At 43.9% G+C, this 22,739-nt stretch overlaps 1 protein-coding gene across 4 annotated transcripts in view; it reads right to left on the bottom strand.

Moving 5' to 3' along the window:
• Nucleotides 1–14,155, bottom strand: part of NF2 (NF2, moesin-ezrin-radixin like (MERLIN) tumor suppressor) — a 72,611-nt gene extending 58,456 nt beyond the window's left edge. For 2 of the 4 annotated variants that reach the window (XM_045534421.1, XM_045534424.1), the window contains exon 1: nucleotides 13,634–14,153. In XM_045534421.1, the coding sequence (XP_045390377.1) occupies nucleotides 13,634–13,747 (114 nt within the window). In that variant the 5' untranslated portion in view covers nucleotides 13,748–14,153. Of the gene's footprint in view, nucleotides 1–13,633 lie in introns of all 4 variants that reach the window. The other 2 variants (XM_045534422.1, XM_045534423.1) reach the window with 2 other exon arrangements.
• Between the last annotated feature and the right edge of the window lie 8,584 nt (nucleotides 14,156–22,739).

The raw sequence follows: 22,739 nt of genomic DNA, 5'->3' as shown, positions 1-22,739 counted from the left end.
ATACCATGTACATAAGTCATACATGTATTTTACATGTATGCAAGCAAAAAGAAGGTGCCTGTCTTTCCCCAAGTTTTCTGTCTTTCCTCCAATCCTGCAGATCACAAACTCCTTGAAGGCAAGGGCATGCGCACGCACACACACACACACACACACACACACACCCTCACACACACTTGAAGTCTCCCAGAACCCGGCTAAGTGCTGCATAATCTGTGGACACTCCATAAATGCTTGTGGTTGGCTGATGATGTTGATGATAATGATGGTAAGAGACGAGGCTTCTGAGTAGAACAGTCTTCTAAGTAATGATTGCAATGAAGCAAGAATTTATGACACTGCTTATTAAAATTCTAATTGCATAATTAGGCCTTAAGGTATATATTTTCCCCCTTTTTTGGTGACACATACTGATTTCTTCTCTCTAAAAATACCTTGCCAAGGAAATCTAAATCTCAAAGAACCAAAGAAGAAAATTTTCCATAGAACAAAAGAGACTAGTAAGAAATAAATCACAGCACCTTGGGAAGCCACAAAATGGAGCTTTTAAACTCTGATAAGTCTTTCAAAACAAAATGAATTACAGTTTTTAGGGGGAGAAAAAGACCTTATGTTTGCAGGTTCTGGCATCTTTCCTGCTGAAGTGGAGCGGGTTATGGGAACAGCAGTGAACCCGGGAGGAGGTCTATAGCCTACCACTCTCTCCCTCGACCACACGTAAGCCATGAAGCTCGGGCAAGCCATGAAGCTCAAGTGGGCCTCAGTTTCTGCATCTGTAAATCTCTTACGGCCCATGCAATCCCCAGATTTTATGATGCTATGAGTAAAGAAGATGTGCTTTAAAGTCAGCAGACAGATGACAAAGCAAAAAGAAACACTACAATTATGGTGCTATGAAAGCCATTCAGTCCCCCCAAAAGCAAAGATGACAATCTCTATCTTTGGAATTTAGCTCACAACATGAGAGCAATCATAGCTCTGTCAAATAGCTATAAAACACCCAAACCCGCTGTGCTGGGTAAGTCACTTAACCTCTTTGGGTCTCAGCTTCCACAACCATCAAGAGGTCTTTCAGGATTAATACCACCCTCTGGGTCTATGAGCTTGAGATAGTTTTGTATAAACCATGTAGTACTTTTTTCATTGCTACAATAATTTTCTTTTACTCTTTTAACATCCCATGCTATAGATTAATTCTAAAATCATTTTCAGGGACGTATATGACATTTAACATTTAATTTATGTGTGGTTTTACATTTTTTCCCCCTTACTGGAGTTCTGCTATCATGTTCCTTACTCCTAATAATCAAGAATTGACTATATAATAATGAACTCTCTAATGTAACAAAAATGGTAATTGTAATGTTGCTGAAAAATAGTTTTTAAATAACTAGCATGCTGTTGATATTAAGCAATTATCAATGATTACAAAGGTTTGAAATACTGAGAATAATAATTCTGCAGTGTTACCAACAAGAAACAGAAAATTCAGTGCAGATATGACACAAGGGTAAATTTCAAATGCCTAAACATCAGGTAAAAGTAGTGGACTATGAAACACAACCCATGGCTAAGTATTACCCAACTGATTACACCTGCCCTGGATGTTGTAAAAATTGTCGTTTGTATGCAAAAGTACCTTCCTTCAAAAAAGCTCCCAGCACAATAGAGCTAGAGCATAATCCATTCATGTAAACCAGCTCATGTACTAGACTCTTGCCTGGAAAGAAAGTTTAAACATTCTGTTTCTAGCTTGACTTTTTTTTTTTTGAGACAGTGTCAGGACTAAAGAGCAGCAGCAGCATCATGGCTCACTACAGCCTTGAGCTCCTGGCCTCAAGTGATCCTCCTGCCTCAGCCTCCCAAAGTGCTGGGATTACAGGCGTGAGCCACTGCACCCAGCTTAGCTTGACCTTTTGGTTAAGATTCATGGTTGGCCGGGTGCGGTGGCTCACGTCTGTAATCCTAGCACTCTGGGAGGCCGAGGCGGGAGGATTGTTTGAGCTCAGGAGTTCGAGACCAGCCTGAGCAAGAGCAAGACCCCATCTCTACTAAAAATAGAAAGAAATTATATGGACAGCTAAAAATATATATAGAAAAATTAGCCGGGCATGGTGGCGCATGCCTGTAGTCCCAGCTACTCGGGAGGCTGAGGCAGTAGGATCGCTTAAGCCCAGGAGTTTGAGGTTGCTGTGAGCTAGGCTGACGCCACGGCACTCTAGCCAGGGCAACAGAGTAAGACTCTGTTTCAAAAAAAAAAAAAAAAGATTCATGGTCATTAATGATAATGACACTGACTTTAACAACAGTGGAAGGTATAGGCATGAATGGGTTGGACTGATAAAAATGTCTGTAGATGGGTAAGAACTACTGTGGGCTGAAGATGTTAACATATTTACGAGGCTGATTTAATCTAAAAATCATTAAGAGTAGGATAGTAAGAAAACGCACTACTGAATTTAAAACCACAGATCAGTCCAGATAAGTTTAGTGATTACTCCAGACTTCAGTTTTAAGTTTTATCTGACAGTCAAACTTTCTAAATTACTGAAACAAGGAGACTAAAATTGGCAAGGTGGAAGGGAAAGCCATAAGCAACATAAATAAGAGAAAGTTTTTATGAATTTTCCAAAGTTAGGTCCAAATTTGGCAAAGAAGCAAAAAGGAGGATAGTAGTGAAAGTTGGAAGAGGAAAAAGGCCCAGTGTCTTTAGAAATGATGTGCTCTGACACCACCTAGTGGTGTCACAGTGATTCCTACACTGGGACAAGCACCTTGAGTGTCAGCACTGCAGGACTAAAAGATTTGATTAAAGATTTTTTTCCCCCTCTAGTCAGCACTAGTTTGGTAATAAGTTTTGATATGCTAAAAATGCCTTAAAACATGTGTATTTAGAATCTAAATTAGACAAAGCACAGACAGGAGGACGGAACACATCATCCTATAACAAACCAGAGAAGCCTTGTCACCAGCTGGCTAAAAAGATTAGCAGCTCTGGGAAAACTCAATTCTGGGTTTTTAAAACCTCAAATGCTTTACTTATGAAATTAAAAATAAACAAGTGCCAAAATTGTTCTTGGACAGGAATGCAAAACTAGCACGAATAATTGGAGAAGTCATTAAAAACAAAGAAAAAAGAAAAATTTCAAAATGACACATTGGGGACAAAAGAATGGAGAATAATTAACCATGGCAGAAATCAGAAAAGAATCTGGCTATCACAGTGGCCACTGAGCTAAATAGAGATCAATTATATAGCACATTACAAAAAAGAAGATTCTTTCAACAGGAATATAGCATAATGTAAGTTCGTTATATTTAGACTAATTATAGAGTTTAGAGGGTCTACAATTATAAAGGCTTGGATAACCTGAAGAAAGTTCAAAGACAATGAAGGATATGATTAAAGGAGAAAATTCAAGTGCCTTTAAAGGTCTACCTCATTCATGTCTCAAAACAACCCTGTAAGAAAGATATTTTATTTGCCTCATTTTACAGATATAGCAACTGAAGTTTAGAGAGTTAAGTCCAAGATCACTTGGAAAGCAGGTAATAGTGGCAGGGCTTTTTCTGAGCCCAACTTACTCCTTCTATAATGGCTCTAGATCTTACTCCTTAAACAATATTCTTCCTGTCCTCTAGCAGATTTTTTTCACACCTAAGTACTCAAATTCTGAGATGACTTCCTACCTAAGAGGGAAATATGGAAGAGGGAGGAGCACAGTGAGCCTCTTCTGCCCAGATCACCCAAAGCAGGGTGTTAAAGCCAAGGGCCTTTGAAATCAAGTTCTTTTTTTTTTTTTTTTGAGACAGAGTCTTGCTCTGTTGCCCAGGCTAGAGTGCTATGACTTCAGCCTAGCTCACAGCAACCTCAAATTCCTGCTCTCCAGCGATCCTCCTGCCTCAGCATCCCAAGTACCTGGGACTACAGGCACATACCACCATGCCCGGCTAATTTTTTCTATTTTTAGTAGAGATAGGGTCTCACTCTTGCTCAGGCTGGTCTTGAACTCCTGACCTCAAGCGATCCTCCTGCCTCAGCCTCCCAGAGTGCTAGGATTACAGGTGTGAGCACTGTGACTGGCCGAAATCAAGTTCTTCTACTCATTTTTCAGATTAACAACTGAGGCCTGGGGGGAAAAAGTGATATGCCAAGGACAGACAGAGGAGCTCTGCCTAGAAGCCCAGTCTTCAGACACCAGTTTGGGGCTCTCAATGGCTTACACAAGTAACACGTTGACTGCATGCAGGGACCAGACACAAGAAAGGGTGCTAGCCTCCTGAGCCTGACTGTGGCCAGACTTGACCCAGAACCCCCTCTGGCCTGACTGGCCTTGGTGCCTGAGGACTTGCTCTGGACCTTGGTATCTCCTGAATCTTGGGCCTAATAGGTCTCTGTTTATTCCTTTCACAAAAGACCCTGATCCCTGGATTCACTGGATCCTTACATCTGCCTAGTTTTGTCCCAGCCCCCAGCGAGTCCCACTGCTATTCATATTTCAATGTCATACCTGGCCCAAAGCCTTTATCTTCCAACTGGGCTCCCTGTTTCCAACCTCTTCCCACCCCAACCCCAAACATTCCAAATCATTCTGCATGCCTACCACTTTAAATCACACACCTAGTAAAAACTTCAAAGCTCCCCTCTGCATCTGATGAATACAAGCTCCTTCACCTGGCCTCTATGGGCCTCCAATGTCTAGCCTGAACCTACGAATTCAAACATATCTCCCCCTCTCCCTCCTCAAACCACAGGATTCCCATCGACTGCCTTTGCTCAAGCCACATCCATGGTTCACCCAACTGCACAGTGATTCCTCCTCCCTGCTCAACAGCAACACACTCTCATTTGCTTTATCTTTCCATGTGTTTCCTGCTTCTCTAACTAGATCGTGAGCACCTTGGAAAGCTGGGACCTTCCTCTTACCATCTTCCTGTATGCTCCAGTGTCCTAAAGATGGGCTGCTCCAAAACTAAACTATGAAGGGAAGGGGATAGAGAGAGAAGTGGACTTTAAAAGTTAAAGAAAATGAAACAAGGTCTGAACGATAACTAACTTTTCAAAGTACATACATACTTTGAAAGGGTCTCAGAATAAAAAATTTAGCAATTGTTAGCCATGTGGACACACCAAATATTATCATATGACACCAGGTTGAATGCAGCATTCACCCCGCCTGTCTGTGTCCCAGACCTGAGCGGCAGCACCCAGGCCATCTAAACCCCGTGGCAGAGCCCAATGGTAGAAAGGTAGATGACAGCCTTTCTTCTGAAATAAGAACAAAATTTCTTGGTGCACTTATACAGGGTACAGCACTATTACCCTGCACAACTATGAAACAAAATAACCATACTGCCCTCTCAGAGTTTACATCCTCAGAGGGGATCATTTGCCTAAACCTTGGGGAGTCTAGGATTTAAGATCTTTTTGATAATAAATACCGGAGTTGTCCTTTCTGTTTTCCCCTTTTGAAAGTTCCTTCTGTGGACAACTATGTCCACTTCTTGTATGCTGGAATGATCTATGATGTTGGTATTTAATCCAATCATAATCCCACTTGGGTATGTGAAAATATTTAGGATGCCAACCAACAGGAGAAGAAGGCTTCAATATAAGATGGTTTTGGAATCTCTCACAATTCAATTTTGAGAAATTTTTTTATATGTGGCTCCTCTTACTGATAGATTGAATTATTAGAGTAAAATTCCAGCCCAGATAAGAAATAACATAACTGTTTAGCCTCCGGGTAAATTATATTCAGCACCCACTTTCTCAAAATGACAAATAACCAATTTTTCCAGTGGAAAAATCTTCCAAAGCATCAAGGCAATTGTGCATTGCAGCAAGTAGTGCAGGAAGGAGATTTTTTTCCCTTATCTCTGCAGTAAAAAACGTCTGAACTTATTAGCATAAGGTAACATGACTCATATATTAACTATCACTGGTTCTGAAATTGAGTCCTTCTTGAAAAGCCACCTACATCTGACCTCAATAAAGTCAAGAATTCCACAAGTACCATCTCTCTTCTTTTTTTCAAAGTGCATCTGCCATCTCCTAGCATCGGAACCTTGCTCAGTTAACGTGTGACATAAAAACAGAGCAGGAGAGTAAAACTAATCTCTTCTGAGCTCTATCATCATAAATCAAACTACTATTACTTTCAACAGAATATCTGAACATTGTTTACAAACAGGTTTTTCCACTGGAAATCTGAGGTTCAGTCAGATGCGAGGGCTTGACAAATCACAACAGGCCAGTGCCCATGGTGATCGGAACCTCCTTCTTTAGGCCAGTTATAGTCCCTTCTATTTCTTCCCTTCTGCCAGGCACTATGCATTTCAAGAATCCTCATAGCAATTCTACAGGGTCAGTATTATTAGTCCCCTTTTGCTGATGTGAAAACTAAGCTCCAGAGAGCTTAAGTATCTCGTCCAAGGAGGAAATAGTTCAACTGTAATTCAAGCCCAGGTCTGTCTGATTTCAAAGCCCATGCACTTTCTATGGTACAGCTGCTTTGCTACTCAAAGTGTGGTCCCCGGACCAGCAGCATTGGCATCACCTGGGAGCTTGTTAGAAAGCAGAATTGTCATTCCCACCCCAGAATCTACATTTTGCCAAGATCCTCAGATCATTGGTGTAAACATTAAGGTTTGGCAAACTCTGCCCTATACCATTCTGCCTCTCTGAATGTCACCACTATTTTCCTTTCCTATAGATCAGTGATTCTCAGTGCCATGGTGGAGTGGGGCCTGGGGCAAAGAGAGAGAGGAGATGGGAGGGTGTCCTCCCTCTGAAGACATTTTTCGTTGTCACAAGAACTGGGGGGGGGGGATGCTACTGGCATCTAGTGGGTAGAGGTCAGAGATCCTGCTAAACATCCTACAATGCACACGACAACTCCCCCAAACAGAGAATTATCCAGCCAAAATGCCAAGATAGAAAAACCTTGTTCTAGCTGATGATACTGTCCATCATCTTTAAGTCTGATATCTGTCTAAGGAAGGAAAAAGAAGAGCTCTTCCTGGCAAAATTATGGCTGAAGAAATGTCATACAAAACCCTTTTCCCTATGGGCAGTCTCTTACTCTCTCACGACATTTATCAAACAGCCATCCAGTAACTTAGGTCAGAAGTCAGCAAACTATGGCCCACAGGACAAATCCAATCTACCACCTGTTCTTGCACAGTCTGACAGCTAAGAATAATTTTTATATTTTTAAATGGTTAAAAAGAAATTCTCAGCTGGGCTCGGTGGCTCACGTCCGTAATCCTAGCACTCTGGGAGGCCGAGCCGGGTGGATTGCTCGAGGTCAGGAGTTCGAGACCAGCCTGAGCAAGAGCGAGACCCCGTCTCTACTAAAAATAGAAAGAAATTATCTGGCCAACTAAAATATATATATAGAAAAAATTAGCCAGGCATGGTGGCGCATGCCTGTAGTCCCAGCTACTGGGGAGGCTGAGGCAGTAGGATCACTTAAACCCAAGAGTTTGAGGTTGCTGTGAGCTAGGCTGACGCCATGGCACTCACTCTAGCCTGGGCAACACAGCGAGACTCTGGCTTAAAAAAAAAAAAAAAGAAAGAAAGAAATTCTCAATAGTTGTTAAAATTATATGAAATTCAAATTTGTCTGCATCCATAAATAAAGTTTTTTTAGAACAGAGGTGTGCCCACTGTTTACATTTTCTCTACAGGTTTTTTTTTAACAGTTTTATTGAGATACAATTCACATACCTTAAAATTCATCCATTTAAAGTGTACAATTCATTTGGGAGGCTGAGGTGGGAGGACTGCTTGAGGCCAGGAATTAGAGACCAGCCTGGGCAACATGGGGAGACCCTGTCTTTATAAAAAATTTTAAAAATTAGCCAGGCATGGTGGTGCACACCTGTAGTCCCAGCTACTTGGGAGGTTGAGGTGGGAGGATCTCTTGAGCCCAGGAATTCCAGGCTGCAGTGAGCTATGATAGCATCACTGCACTCCAGCCTGGGTAACAGAGTGAGACTCTGTCTCAAAAAAAAAAAGAATTTGTGAAGAATTATATCAATTCTTCTTGAAATCATTGGTAGGAGTTCAGTGGTAAGCCATCTGGGCCTCTAGTGGGTAGAGCCTGGGCTTTTATTTATTACTAATTTAATCTCTTCACTTATTATAGGTCTATTTTGGTAGTTTATTTCTTTCCAATAATTTGTCCATTTTATTGAAGTTATTTAATTATTTGGCATTAAACTGCCATTTTACTTTTTTTCTATGTGTTTCACATCTTTTTGTTCCTTTATTCCTCCTTTACTATTTTCTCTTACTTTATTTATTTATTTATTTATTTTTGAGACAGAGTCTCACTCTGTTGCCTAGGCTAGAGTGCCGTGGCATCAGCCTAGCTCACAGCAACCTCAAACCCCTGGGCTCAAGCAATCCTCCTGCCTCAGCCTCCCGAGTAGCTGGGACTACAAGCATGCGCCACCATGCCCGGCTAATTTTTCTATATATATTTTTAGCTATCCATATAATTTCTTTCTATTTTTAGTAGAGACGGGGATCTCACTCTTGCTCAGGCTGGTCTCAAACTCCTGAGTTCAAACAATCTGCCCTCATTGGCCTCCCAGAGTGCTAGGATTACAGGCATGAGCCACCGCACCCGGCCTTCTCTTACTTTAAGTGAATATTTTGTAATGAAACATTTAATTTTATTTTTTTATGATTATTTCACTTTTTTTAGATTTTTCTTTTTTAGCGGTTGCTCTAGAGTTTATTATATAATCCTAACATATCAGAATCAGTTTCAGATTTATATTAGCTTAATTCCAGTGATAGACAGAAACATTATTCCTATGTAGCTCAATTCCCTTCCCCCTTTTTCATGGTATTATTGTTATACATATATCTATTAAATTAAATATACATCTGTTAAACTTACATTCCCAATAACACATTGTTAAAGTTATTATTTTACCATCTGTGGTCATTTCCTTAGCCCATTACAGATTTGCTCCCATCCACCGCCACTGTGCCATTGTTTGCAAATGTATTACATGTATATTACATTTCTATACGTTACAAGCCCAGTAGTACATTATATACATATTATTTACACAATTGTGCATGGCAGTGTGTGCCTGTAGTCCTAGCTACTTGGGAGGCTGACATAGGAGGATTGCTCAAGCTATGATGGTGTTAGTGCACTCTAGCCTGGGCGACAGAGTGAAACCCCATCTCTAAAAATAAATAAATGAATAAATTACTGTCTGGGGTCACTTGCTTTCAGCCTGAAGAATTTCCTTTAGTACTTCTCTTGTAACGCAGGTCTTTGAGCAACGAATTCTCTCAGTTTTTGTGTATCTGGGAAAGTCTTCATTTCCTCTTCATTTTTGAAGTGTCCATTTCATCTCTGTCCAGCTTTGCTAGATAAAGGATTCTTAGTTGACAGGATTTTTCCTTGAGCATTTTGCATATGTTATCCCACTGCCTCAGGCCTTCATAATTTCTGCTGAGAAATTAGCTGTTATTCTTATTAGGGCTCCCTTGAAAGTGATAAGTCATTTTTCTCTTTATGCTTTCAAGATTTTCTTCTTCTCTTTGACCTTCACCATTTTTACTATGATGTGTCTTTTTATGGATCTCTGTATTTATCCACTTGGAATTCACTGAGCTTTCTGAACATATAAGTTAATATTTTCCAATAAATTCAGGAAGTTATAGCCATTATTTTTTCAGATATTTTTTCTGCTTCTTTTTCTCCCCTCTCCTCTGGTGCTCCTAGTGTGCATATGTTGCAATGATCTCCCATATTTCTCTGAGGCTCTCCTCATTTTTCTTCATTTTTTTCTCTCTAGTCTTCAGTATGCAAAATCCTTATCACTCTATTTTCAAGTTCACTAATTCTTTCTTCTGCCAATTCAAATCTACTATGGAGTCTCTCTAGTAAATGTTTTATTCACTAATAATTTAATTATTAATTTGTTAATTAAATTAATTATTGATTTAATTTAGCTATTGTACTTTCTTTTTCTTTTCTTTTTTTTTTTTTTGAGACAGAGTCTCACACTGTTGCCCAGGCTAGAGTGCCATGATGTAAGCCTAGCTCACAGCAACCTCAAACTCCCAGGCTCAAGTGATCCTCCTGCCTCAGCTGGGACTGAGGTAGTTGGGACTACAGGTGCATGCCACCATGCCTGGCTAATTTTTTCTATTTTTAGTAAAGATGGGGTCTCACTCTTGCTCAGAGCTGGTCTCAAACTCCTGGCCTCAAGTGATCCTCCCGCCCGCCAATACTAGGATTATGGGCATGAGCCACTGTACCTGGCCAGTTATTGTACTTTCACCTCCAGAATTTTGATTCTTCTTTATAATTCCTATCTCCTTACTGATATTCTCTATTTGATGCAATAGCTTATCATACGTTTTTTTAATTCTTTGTCATCAAGCTTTCCTTTAGTTCTGTGAACACATTTATAATAGCTAGTTTGAAGCTTTTTTTGTTAAATCGGACACTGGTCACTCTCACAGGCAATTCCTTTTGCCAGCTTTTTCCCCAGTATATGGGTAATACTTCAATGTTTCTTTGCATGTCTCATAATTTTTGTTGGAAACTGAACATTTTAGATAATATAATACACTGTATCAACTCTGGGGACTGGTCTCTCCCTCTCCAGGACTTATTTATTTGTTTAGTGACCAGCTGAATTACTTTAGTGAAAACTATTTCCCACACATAGTCTTAAGGCCTATGACGTTGCTCCTTGGGGAGGCGCAGCTTTGAGTATGCCCACAGTCATCCTGGGATGACAGCGTTTTGATGGGGCTCTCTTCTTCTCTTTCCTTGACCACACTCAGTTATTAAACTCCACTAATTGTGGCTTATTGTTCAATTATTTTCAGCAATGCTGGGAGGCATAACTTGTTCTACAAACTCATCCAATTAAACTGTGCCTGTTTTAAGAAAATCATGTTTTTTCCAGCTTTGCTACAAACTTTTTAAAAGTTGTTTTTTATTGATTCATAATAGTTGTACATATTTTGGGGGTACCTTGGTATTTTGACACATGCATACAATATGTAATGATCAAAAAAGGGCAATGAGGACATCATCACCCCAGAGGTCTAAGCTCAACGTTTGATATTTGTTCTGACCCCAAGAGGCCTCCTCCCAGCTATCTTATTCCCCATTTCCTTCCAATAAACCAGGGGGCCTACAGTCTAGGTTGTATCTTTATTAAATCAATAAATCTCACAGTTGCCTCTTACCAAAACCTCCACTGTTCTCAAGGGTGCCCTTAGGCATGAACTTCTCCAACAGTGTGTTGCAAATGAAGTCATTTCCATTGAGAAGAAATTAGCAACTATGTGTTTTAAGACCTGTTTCTCCCAGGCAAAATATGAGGCAGGGCTCTGGAGCTGGAGGAGGGATTCACAGCAAGCTCCTCTCTGAGAGATACCCCCACTCTGGGGACTGAGCACTTGGTGGGAGGGAGCAGGGGGAACACAATAACCTGAAGTCTCATCTTGCCTCTCCTGCCATAGAACCACCACCAATAAGCCAGGGCTGGAGCAAGAACTGGGGCCTCAGTAATCTCAGTGTGCCATGCCCAAGGTGCAGCCCTATTCCACAAGCAGGCACTAGATGGAAGAAGGGAGCCCCATCTTTCAAGTACACTCACACAGGACTTAGCCTCAGTAACAAGTAGCTCTGGGTAGGACAAGAAATGCTGAAGTACTGCTCTTCCTGGGAAGAAAGCCCTCTGACTGGAAGATGGGAGAGAGGATACCCTGTCTTAAGGGTTGCAGCAGTCTGGCGTGGAATCTCTACCTCACTAAGCTGGGAGTAGGAAGGGAGGGAATGGTCTTGGTTCAAATACCATAGTTTCTTGCCTTTGTTACTGAATTTTCGTAGATTTTCTTGAATAGATGTTTCTTCATTTGTTGTTGCCCTTAGTACTATTTCTAAAAGGTTTAAATAGTTTATTTTTTGTTGTTGTTGAGACAGGTTCTCACTGTTGCCTAGGCTAGAGCGCAGTGGCTATGCACAAGCACAATCATAGCTCACCACAGCCTCAAAGTCCTGGGCTCAAGCGATCCTCCTGCCTTAGCTTCTCAAGTAGCTAGGACTACAGGCATGCGCCACTACACCTGGCTAATTTTTTAAATTTTTTTGTAGAGATGGGGTCTCACTATATTGCCCAGGCTGATCTCAAACTCCTGGCCTCAAGCAATTCTCTCATCTCCACCTCCCAAAATGCTGGGATTACAGGTATGAGCCACTGTGCCTGGCCAAGACTTGCTGGCTTTTGTTTGTTTGTTTGTTTGTTTGAGATAAGAATCTCAAAAGAGTCTCTGTTGCCTGGGCTAGAGTGCCATGGCATCAGCCAGGCTCATAGCAACCTCAAACTCCTGGGCTCAAGCAATCCTCCTGCCTCAGCCTCCCGAGTAGCTGGGACTATAGGTATGCGCCATCACTCCCGGCTAATTTTTTCTAGTTTTAGTTGTCCAGCTAATTTCTTTCTATTTTTTAGTAGAGACGGGGTCTCACTCTTGCTCAGGCTGCTCTTGAACTCCTGACCTCAAGTGATCCCCCCACCTCCGCCTGCCAGAGTGCCAGGATGACAGGCATGAGGCACCATGCCCGGCCTCCAAGAGTGGCATTTTTAAAAATAATTTTCACTAATTTTACAGGAGAATGGATCAGTGGGGCTCCTCACAGTTATGCTGGAAGTCCATCCTGTCTAAGGCTGCTTTTGTGTTATAATGTTAAAGACTTGAGTAGTTCCAACAGAAACCCTCTAGCCTGCAAAGCTGAAAATATTTACTACATTGCCCAGCACAGAAAAAGTATGCCAACCTCTGATTTAGGTTACTGTTGCCAATGCTGCTTGTCCACAAACCACACTCTGAGTAGCAAGAACTTATATTACTTGAGAAGCAGTACTGTATTGGCTTTAAGCTCCATTCAAATCCCCACTTTGCCATTTACTGGATTTGGGGTACCTACCTCACTGAATTGTAAGGATTAAATGTGCAAATGTATGGCACTTAGAAAGTATTCAACAAATGATAGCTTTTATCATCATGATGGAAACAATATGGAAAGTAAGTATAAGACATTATCCCCTCTTTCCTCAGAGTTTTTTCCAGAATGTATAAACTTTGGAAAAGGGAGATAAGTGTAGGCTTTCCAACAAACAAGATGCAACTTTTAATACCTGGGTACATAACAATATTACCTAAAGAAGTAAAACAACAACAACAACAACAACAAAACAACAACAACAACAACAAAAACTCCCTAGAGTTTAAGCTTAAGCCTGACACTGAAATCCAGAATTTGCTACCAGGGAAGCTTCCAGCCCCTTCCAATAACAATGAATGAAAACACAACCTTAAGGAAGTGCTAAACCCAAAAGCCTCAGGAAAAAAAGCAGCAATAATCTTTTAACACTCGGATTTGGGCCTAGATGGCCCCTTCTAGTTTTGTCCGTCTCTATCTAAGCCCCGAAGATGATATAAACCGAATCCTTCAAGCTTCCACCTCGACTGTCACCGCGGCGAGGGCGCCCTGGTCCGTGTCAGACACGCGCCAGGGCCCCATAGCTGGGATTCCGCGGGCTCCTCGCCGCAGCCCGTCGGGGCGCCGCCGGTTACCTCGCAATTGAACTCCATCTCGGCGTCCATGGTGACGATCCGCACGGTGAACGTCTTGGGCTGCTTCCTCTTGAGAGAGCTGAAGCTCATGCGAGAAGCGATGGCCCCGGCCATGGTGCGGGGCTCAGGCCCGGGACCCTGGCGCCCCAAGGCCTGCGCTCTGGGCCTGTTAGCCCCCCTGGAGGAGCCGCACAGGCCTCAGGGCCACCATGGTGGCCGGCCGGCCGGCCTGGGAGCGATCTGGGCTGCGCTGGTCCCCAGCGGCCAGCATGGGCCGCGAGGACCCTGCCCCGGGCGGAAAGGGGAGCTGGGGGACAGGCCCTGACGGTGGCGGGGAAGGAACGCGAGCTGGGACCGACGGGGCGGAAGCGATCTGGCTCTCCAGGACTCGGGCCGGGGCCGCCGGGGACGCCCGGAGACGGGAACCCTAGACGGCAGCTGCCGACGGCAGTCGCGGGGCCGCGCGGCAGCCGGGCGCGCACGCGCGCGCGTGGCTGTCACCGTCCTCGCTCCGCGCACCCGCGGGAAGTGTCCCCTCCCCGCAGACCAGGGCCTACTCCCCGCCCCGCCCTCAGGCCTCCCAGGTCCCCACACGCAGTGCAACCCAACCCGGCGGCTGCCTCCCAGACGCCCCGATTGGCTGAGAATGTCAAAGGGAGGCAGGACTTTCCCCCTCCGTCCCGCCTCCTTCAGGTCGACTCCACCAATTGGAAGTTCCGCTCCGCCTGGACAGGCGGGCCTGGGCTCGGCGTTGAGTGGCTACCGCGGCAGTCACTCCGAACGCTTTTGTCTGTAGGGCTACGCCTACTTCTAGCAGGACTGGTTGACGTGGCGGACCCTGGCGCGCCTTTCCCGGGTCCACGTAGAGGCTGGTCCCAGGACGTGGGAATCGGGTCCCTCTCTGGTCCAGTGAGGAGCTGCCCGTCGGACCTAGTGGCGCCGCAGGGGATCGCGTTTCAGACATCTGGCGGATATTCATGTTTGGCACTGAATCAATTGCATATACTGACCTCTGTGTTTCCCAAACTTTTAAAACACTTCGTGGAGGCCTGTTAAGTTGGTACTTTCCCGCCAGATCCTTCTGCTGCTGTTCAGGGGAATTATTATTAATGATTGTACCTACGTCATGGGGTTGTTGAGAAATTTAGGCACGTTGAATACATAGAAACCTTTAGAATGGTGGCTGACACTAAGTTGAATCCTGTGAAATTTGATGTAGTTGTAGATCAAGGAGGGTGGGACAATGAAAGCATTTTTCATTTTGTAATGTATGTATGATTTGCATTTTCGAACCATATGACGTGTATTATTTATTTTTTTAATGCCATCAAGTGTTATAATGAGGGGGGAATGATACCTTTCTGTATTTAAAAAACTAATAAATTCTATATTTTAAGTAGCTCATAATGGTCAAATAGAGACAATCTCATGTGTTAGCGTTAACTGTGGTGTTAGCTTCACCCCCACGCCAGGGAGACTCGGCGTGATAGAGCCACTTGCGGGATATAACCCAGACAGTCAGAAGCAAAGTTAGGACTTGAACCCAGGTCTATCCCACCCAGCACATACTGGTATTACCACTGTGCTGCCCTGCTTCCCTGGTTGTGGCTTTTCAATTCTCCCCATTGCAGCCTCAAGAAATGTGAATTACAGTTCTGGAGCACTCATCAGACACTGTTGCAATAACTATGCTAATAACATAAATCTAGCTCTTTTGCACAGGCCCCTGCAGTGCCAGGAAGCGCCAGCCAAGCCCCAGGAATCATTTGCCGGCACACCCAGTGAGGTTGAGGCTACTGTGGGAACTTTATGGCCTGCTTACTGCTAGCAAATTCTCCCCACCAAACTGATTGTTTAGGGCAGTGTGGGCCTGCCCTGGGAGTGTCTCCATTTTCATTGCTTCAGTTCTTCCCTGCAGGTGGGAGAACCAAGCTGGATTCTTCTCTGCGCTCCCCACAGGGATGACAAATCAGGCCTTAAACCCAGGGCCAAGGCTGCTGACAGAAAATAAGTGACTTTGGGAACCCACTGAGGAGTAGCAAAAGGAGGTGAATCCGACAGCAGAAGCTAAAGAATAACATCGATGACCAGGAATAGCTCATTTTTATGGAAAGACTTACTAGGTGTTTGGCAGTGGGCTAAATGGCCAAACATGCCAAATTTAATGTTCCTGGGAGGACATCCAGGTAGATATATGGGTCTGGAACTCAGAAGGGAGGTCAGGGCCAGGAATAAAAATAGCTATGATGGAGTATTATGCTGGTATTAAAAATACTATTCACAGGCCGGGCGCGGTGGCTCACGCCTGTAATCCTAGCCCTCTGGGAGGCTGAGGCGGGCGGATCGTTTGAGCTCAGGAGTTCGAGACCAGCCTGAGCAAGAGCGAGACCCCCGTCTCTACTAAAAATAGAAAGAAATTATACGGACAGATAAAAATACATATAGAAAAATTAGCCGGGCATGGTGGCACATGCCTGTAGTCCCAGCTGCTTGGGAGGCTGAGGCAGGAGGATTGCTTGAGCCCAGGAGTCTGAGGTTGCTGTGAGCAAGGCTGATGCCACGGCACTCTAGCCCGGGCAACAGAGTGAGACTCTGTCTCAAAAAAAAAAAAAAAAATACTATTCACAAAAAATAAACACAGATGACAATAGTCCCTACCAGATAAGGGTTGGAGGAGGAATAATTCAGGTAGAGCTCCTTAAGATCTGGCACACAGACACCAGTTAATAAATAACTGTTGAATGAATAAGTAAAGAACAAGAGGAAATACTTATGGTCTCAACAATGGTCTCGACAATATTAGTAGCTATCACATATTGAGTGTTTACCATATAAGGCACTCTGCGAAGTGTTTTGCATGTTTTATTTCTTCTGATCTTTTTCAAAGCCCTGTTTGGTAAGTGTTATATCCTTAGTTTATATATGAGGAAACTGGATAAGGCTGAAATGAGGTAATTTACCCAAGATCATAATTGGTAGAGCTGCAATTTGCATCTAGTATTACTGGTTTAATCCACATCTCACCTGATTTATGATTTGTTCCTGCACTCTTCCACAACAGCAGTGATTCTCAAAGGATGGTCCCTGCCCTACAAGGGTCATTTGGCAATACCTGGAGACTTTTTTGCTTGTCACAACAGAAGGATGCTCCTGGCCTCTACGTCTAAAAGCCCAGGATGCTATTAAACATTCCATAATTCCTGGCTGGGTGTGGTGGCTCACGCCTATAATCCTAGCACTCTGGGAGGCCGAGGCAGGCAGATTGAGCTCAGGAGTTCAAGACCAGCCTGAGCAAGAGCGAGACCCCTGTCTCTCCTAAAAATAGAAAAAAATGATCTGGACAGCTAAAAATATATATAGAAAAAAATTAGCCGGGCATGGTGGTGCATGCCCATAGTCCCCGCTACTTGGGAGGCTGAGGCAGAAGGATTGCTTGAGCCCAGGAGTTTGAGGTTGCTGTGAGCTAGCCTGACACCACGGCACTCTAGCCTGGGCAAGAGAGAGAGAGATTCTGTCTCAAAAAAAAAAAAAAAAAGAAATTCACATAATCCACTGGCTGCTTGCATACACTACGAGTTACTTTATGATTTGTTAATTTTGCATTCATTAATATGTCATGATTAGCTTCACCTGTCCTTAAGTAATCTATCACATAATTTTCTAAGGGCTGCACAGGACTCCATATATGGATGTAAATTTTTTATTTTTCTCTCTTACACACATGTGACTCACGTAACCAATCTTGTTTCATTCTTGGCATTTGCTGTTGGGAAGCTCAGAGCCAAATTTGAAGTCTGCCTCTGGCAATTGTACCTGCCTTGCCTGATCTTTGGCTTTATCTTATTCTTCCTGTCCTTATTCTTTGCAGTGACTTTTCCTCCCCACCCACTTACTGTTTGTTGCACTAGCTGCATTTCTTCTTACACAGTTATAGATCCCTCACTTAAAGGCTATTTAAATTTATTTGTTTTAGCACATGGATAATCAGTGAGAAAAAGGAAAAAATAAATAAATTTATTTGTTTTTCTTTGGTCAATACTATATATAACAAAATATTTTTTAATACATGTAATTTATAAATGTTTTATTTTGAGCTAATATTAGATTTAAAAGTTGCAAAAATAGTAGTTTCCCTATATCTCTCACTAGGCATCTCCTAACATATTACTTAATCATAATATGACGATCAGTTATCAAGAAATTGGCCAACGCCTGTAATCCTAGCACTCTGGGAGGCCGAGGCGGGAGGATCGCTCGAGGTCAGGAGTTTGAGACCAGCCTGAGCAAGAGCGAGACCCCATCTCTACTAAAAATAGAAAGAAATTAGCTGGACAACTAAAAATATATCAAAAAATTAGCCAGGCATGGTGGCGCATGCCTGTAGTCCCAGCTACTCAGGAGGCTGAGGCAAAAGGATTGCTTAAGCCCAGGAGTTTGAGGTTGCTGTGAGCTATGCTAATGCCACGGCATTCTAGCCTGGGCAACAGAGTGAGACTCTGTGTCAAAAAAAAAAAAAAGAAAGAAAGAAAAAAAAAAAGAAATTGTCCACGTGCAGTGGCTCACGCCTATAATCCTAGCACTCTGGGAGGCCGAGGTGGGAGGATCACTTGAGGCGGGGAGTTCAAGACCTACCTGAGCAAGAGTGAGACCTTGTCTCTATTTAAAAAAGAAAGAAAGAAATTAACATTGATATGCTACTATTAGCTAACCTAAAGACCACATTCAAATTTCACCATTTTCCCATGACTGTCCATTTCTGTTCCAGGAACTTATCCAGATTCCACGTAGCATTTGTGATTTCTCCTTAGTCTCCTGTGGTCTATCATGGCTCCTCAGTCTTTCCTTGTTTTTCATGACCTTGGCACTCCTAAAGAGTATCAATAAAGTATTTGTGGAATGTCTCTCAATGTGGGGTTTGTCTTATGTTTTCTCAGGACTGGACCTATGATCTAGATACATCACATTGTTGTTGGAATGGGGTGGAGAGAGAAGCTAAGCAAACTAAGAAGTTCTTGCCTATCCGTAGCCTGGGGCTCAGGGAGTGACTTGACTCATTCAATGTTACCTAACCCAAGTGACCATTGCATAGTCAGGAGGCTTTACCTAGGCACTACTCTGAGGCACTGAGCCTGAATGAAGGCAGGCTGCAGGTGATAACTCCTTTCTGAACCTAGAACATCTTTGGAAATAACTAGTATTCATCCTACTCCCTTCAGGCTAGAATTTCAGCAGATCTTTGATTTTTCCCAGGATGTCACTTAATGGAAGAGGCAGGCAGACTAGAGCTGGAGGTGGCTTTTTTTTTTTTTTTTGAGACAGAGTTCCACTCTGTCACCCTGGCTGGAGTGCAGGGGCATCATCATAGCTCACTGCAGCCTCAAACTCCTGGGCTCAATCGATCCTCCTGCCTCAGCCTCCCAAGTACCTGGGACTACAGGTGTGCCACCATACCTGGCTAATTTTTTCTAGTTTTGGTAAAGATAGGGTCTCGAACTCCTGACTGAAAGGGGTGGCCTTGCATAACACTGACCTCAAGCAATCCTCCTGCCTCGGCCTCCCAGAGCTCTAGGCTTACAGGCATGAGCCACCACGCCTGGCCAAATTTCCCCTTTTTATAAGGACACCAGTCATATTGGATTAGGGCTCACACCAATGACCTCATTTTAACTTCATTACCTCTGTCAAGATCCTATTTCCAAATAAGGTCATATTCCAAGGTACTGGGGGTTAGGACATCAACATCTTTTTTGTGGGGACACAATTCAACCCAGAGCACCCGCCTTCCAGGAGTGGGCTCCAGCAGCTGTATGTATGCCAGGAGAGCTGGGGAGGTCCAGGGAAGCCATATTTTACAAGAAGGATGCCTTCTGTAAACTTCATATGATTCAAAACTTTGTATTCCAAGAATACAAGTAGGAGATGAAATGCACTCACATTGCTCATAAATCTACACAACCATCGTACCACATTTTTGCTTTTGATCTTGCTTTGTATCTTTGAGGCACTATCTCTACCCGAGGGCAGTCTCCTAAATTAACAGCACCACCTGTCACAGAGCTGGTTCAGTCTTCTTCATGGTATTTTATCATGTCCAATATTCACTCCAAAGGTATTGATTTGGGGGCATGCTTTTTAGCACTAGCATCTACTTCATGAATGCTTGGATGATGTTGTTATAGCTTCTTAAAGTGTTTTATAGTAACAGTGAATGACCAAATAACATCTCAATAATCACAAAAAGCAGTCTCTAGGGTCCAAATTATGCCAACAGTGTGATTGGCTCGTTTCCTGGCTAAAGTGGCGCCACCTTGTGGCAATAGCATAAACACAGTTTATAATTCATTCTGCTCCCACAGCTTTGAAATTGATCAATACTTAACTGGTTAATTTTTTTTTCCTGGCATTTGTATTCTTTGTAATTTATACACGGCGTGGTGCTTTGTTAATGTTTTTATGTGGCAATGTGTCAAAGTCACATAATTCATATTTGCCTATGATACACAGTACAGAAAGGCTTGGACTTGACCTTGTGTCTCATGCCCCAGTTGAGACATAAAAGCTTTCTTGTCTCTGTCCCTCCAGCTTGGGGTCCCATAGGAGCTGGGGGATACAGTTCTCAGAGAGCAGTTGGACCTGAGCGTCAAAGCCCATCAATAAGGAGCAGGTGACACTGCCACAGCTGGGTAATTTGTCTCTTTGCTCGTCTACAGCCCATTTGCTGATGATCTATTTGTCCCAGGGAATAGATGATGGCAGGTTTGTCGATATTTTACACTTATGAACCTGCCTGCTCCTCTCCGCCCAGCTCTGCCCATCTGTCTTTGTCCAAGGCTCCTCTCATTTCATTTTGCGGATTGGACAGCAGGCCTTGGCAAAGAGTTATGAAGGCGGATTCTGTGAGGGCAGCTTTGGGAAGGGATAGGGCAGGAAAGGATGGGTCAACTCTCACTCTGTCATCTGGGCTACTGTGCAGTGATGTCATCACAGCTCACTGCAACCTCAAACTCCTGGGCTCAAGCAATCCTCCTGCCTCAGCCTCCCGAGTAGCTGGGACTACAGGTGTGCACCACCATGTCTGGCTAATTTTTTTATTTTTTGTAGAGATAAGGGTCTTGCGATGTTGTTCAGGCTGGATTTGAACTCCTGGCCTCAGCCTCCCAAAGTGCTGGGCTTACAGGTATAATACTGCTCCCAGCCAGTATTCACACGTTTATCCAGCCCACACCCACTGAGCAAGGCTGACATATCTAACCAATGAGATATGCAGACATGACAGAGTGTGACTTCCAAGGTCATAAACATGCTTGAAGAGTCCACTTGCCCAAGGCTTCTTGGGCATTGCTCCAGGTAAAAAAATATTCAAAAAAATATTAAAAATTAAAATAAACATGCTTGAAAGCTCTATGTTACTCTCTCTTGGATCACTGCTCTGAGGGAAGCCAGCTGCCATGTAGTGAGGACACTCAAGCAGCCCTTTGGAGAAGTCCACATGGCAAGGAACTGAGGCCGCCCGCCAACAACCAGCACTAACTCGCCAGGTGTGTGAATGACCCACCTTGGAAGCAGATTCTCCAGCCTCAGTTGAGTCTTCAGATGACCACAGCCCCAGCCCACATCTTGACTGCAACCTTGCAAGAGATCTTGAGCCCGAACCATCCCCAGCTAACCACTCACTCCAGAATTCCTGACCCATAGGAACTGTGAGAGATAGTAAATGTTTATAGTTTCAGGCTGCTAAGATTTGGGGTAACTTACTCTACAGTCATTGGAAATGGTCTAATTCCTTATTTGTGGAATTTTTATCCAGCTGCCCAGAAAGCAGAGTCCATGGGGCAGGGACAGGTTCGTACCAGGTGCTCAGTTAACCAGCATTGCATGTCACTAAATGCTACAAAGAGAGCCCCGGTCCACCCCCACTGCCTCGCTTCAAGCAGGGCAAATAGGTTTAATGAAGCAAGGAAAAGACGCTAGGAGGGAGTGGGTGTGTGTCCTGGGGAAAGAACTAGGGCCGTAATGGGGATGATGAAACCTTCTGGTTTCCCCAAGACTGAGGGGCTGAGGATATTCAGTGCTAAACTGAGTTTACCCAGTTTATCCAGGGTAAACTGAAATAAGTTGGTCACCCTAGCTGGGGAAGGGGTGGGGACCTTGAGGCTGCCCTTCCAGTCAGCTGCCACACTGTGGTTCATATGGGATGGGGAGGGAGCCCTATGTCCCGTCTCTCCCTTCTTGGAAATGCCAAGACCCACAGGGGAGGCTGCAGGTCAGCCCTCCTTCCTTCTCCCCACCTCAGAAGGAAGGTGGGGCTGCCAGAAACACCAAGGCATTGGGGAGAGACTCTTACCAGCAGGGCCAGCCCTTCCTGTCCATAGGTCTGGCTTCCTGTGGCTTGATTGCCAAATGCCCTCTACCATATGGCTAATGGGCCGACATGCAGCCTCTGTTGGTATTTTTCAGTGACAGGTCACCCAGGTGGCCCATTCCATTGTCAGAAAATTATTCCTTGTCCTGAGTGAGAAGCTACCGCCATATAATCTCTACCCTTTGATAATATTTGTGCTTTCCTCCTGGGTGCCCCTTCACACACGGTGCACACATTGCGCCTCTGAGGTTCTCCTTGTCCTTGTCTTGGTCTTCTGGCAAACTCCTCCTCATCCTCTGAAGCTCAGCTCAGGTCCAAAGTCAGGCCTCCTAGAATGCCCCGTGGGGGTTGATTCTACTTCACACTCAGCCTGCCACACTGGGTCCCTAAAGGAAGAGCAGCTCCTAACACATGACACCAGTAATGGCTCCATGTGCTGTGTCTCCATCTACCCAACTGGGTTTTTCCTGAGTGGCTGTGACTGGGGACCCTGCCAAGATCACAGTGGCTTTTAGAATGAGGCCTTTTAGTGTCTCTGATAACCTCAAGGAGCAACTGGGCCCAGTCCTGTCTCTGACACCCTCTTTGTGCTTTACTTTGTTACATCGGGCAAGCCTCAGGCTCACAGCCTTCTGCCTTAGCTATGGATACGATGTAGCCTCCACACTGTTGCTTTCTATTTTTTTTCTGCGCTGTTGTTGCCATTGCATTTATTTTGATGGTTCTGCCACTTTATGACAATTG

The sequence above is a fragment of the Lemur catta genome, chromosome 21, assembly GCF_020740605.2.
Source record: "Lemur catta isolate mLemCat1 chromosome 21, mLemCat1.pri, whole genome shotgun sequence".
Taxonomy (NCBI): domain Eukaryota; kingdom Metazoa; phylum Chordata; class Mammalia; order Primates; family Lemuridae; genus Lemur; species Lemur catta.
This window is presented reverse-complemented; position numbering and strand designations above follow the sequence as displayed.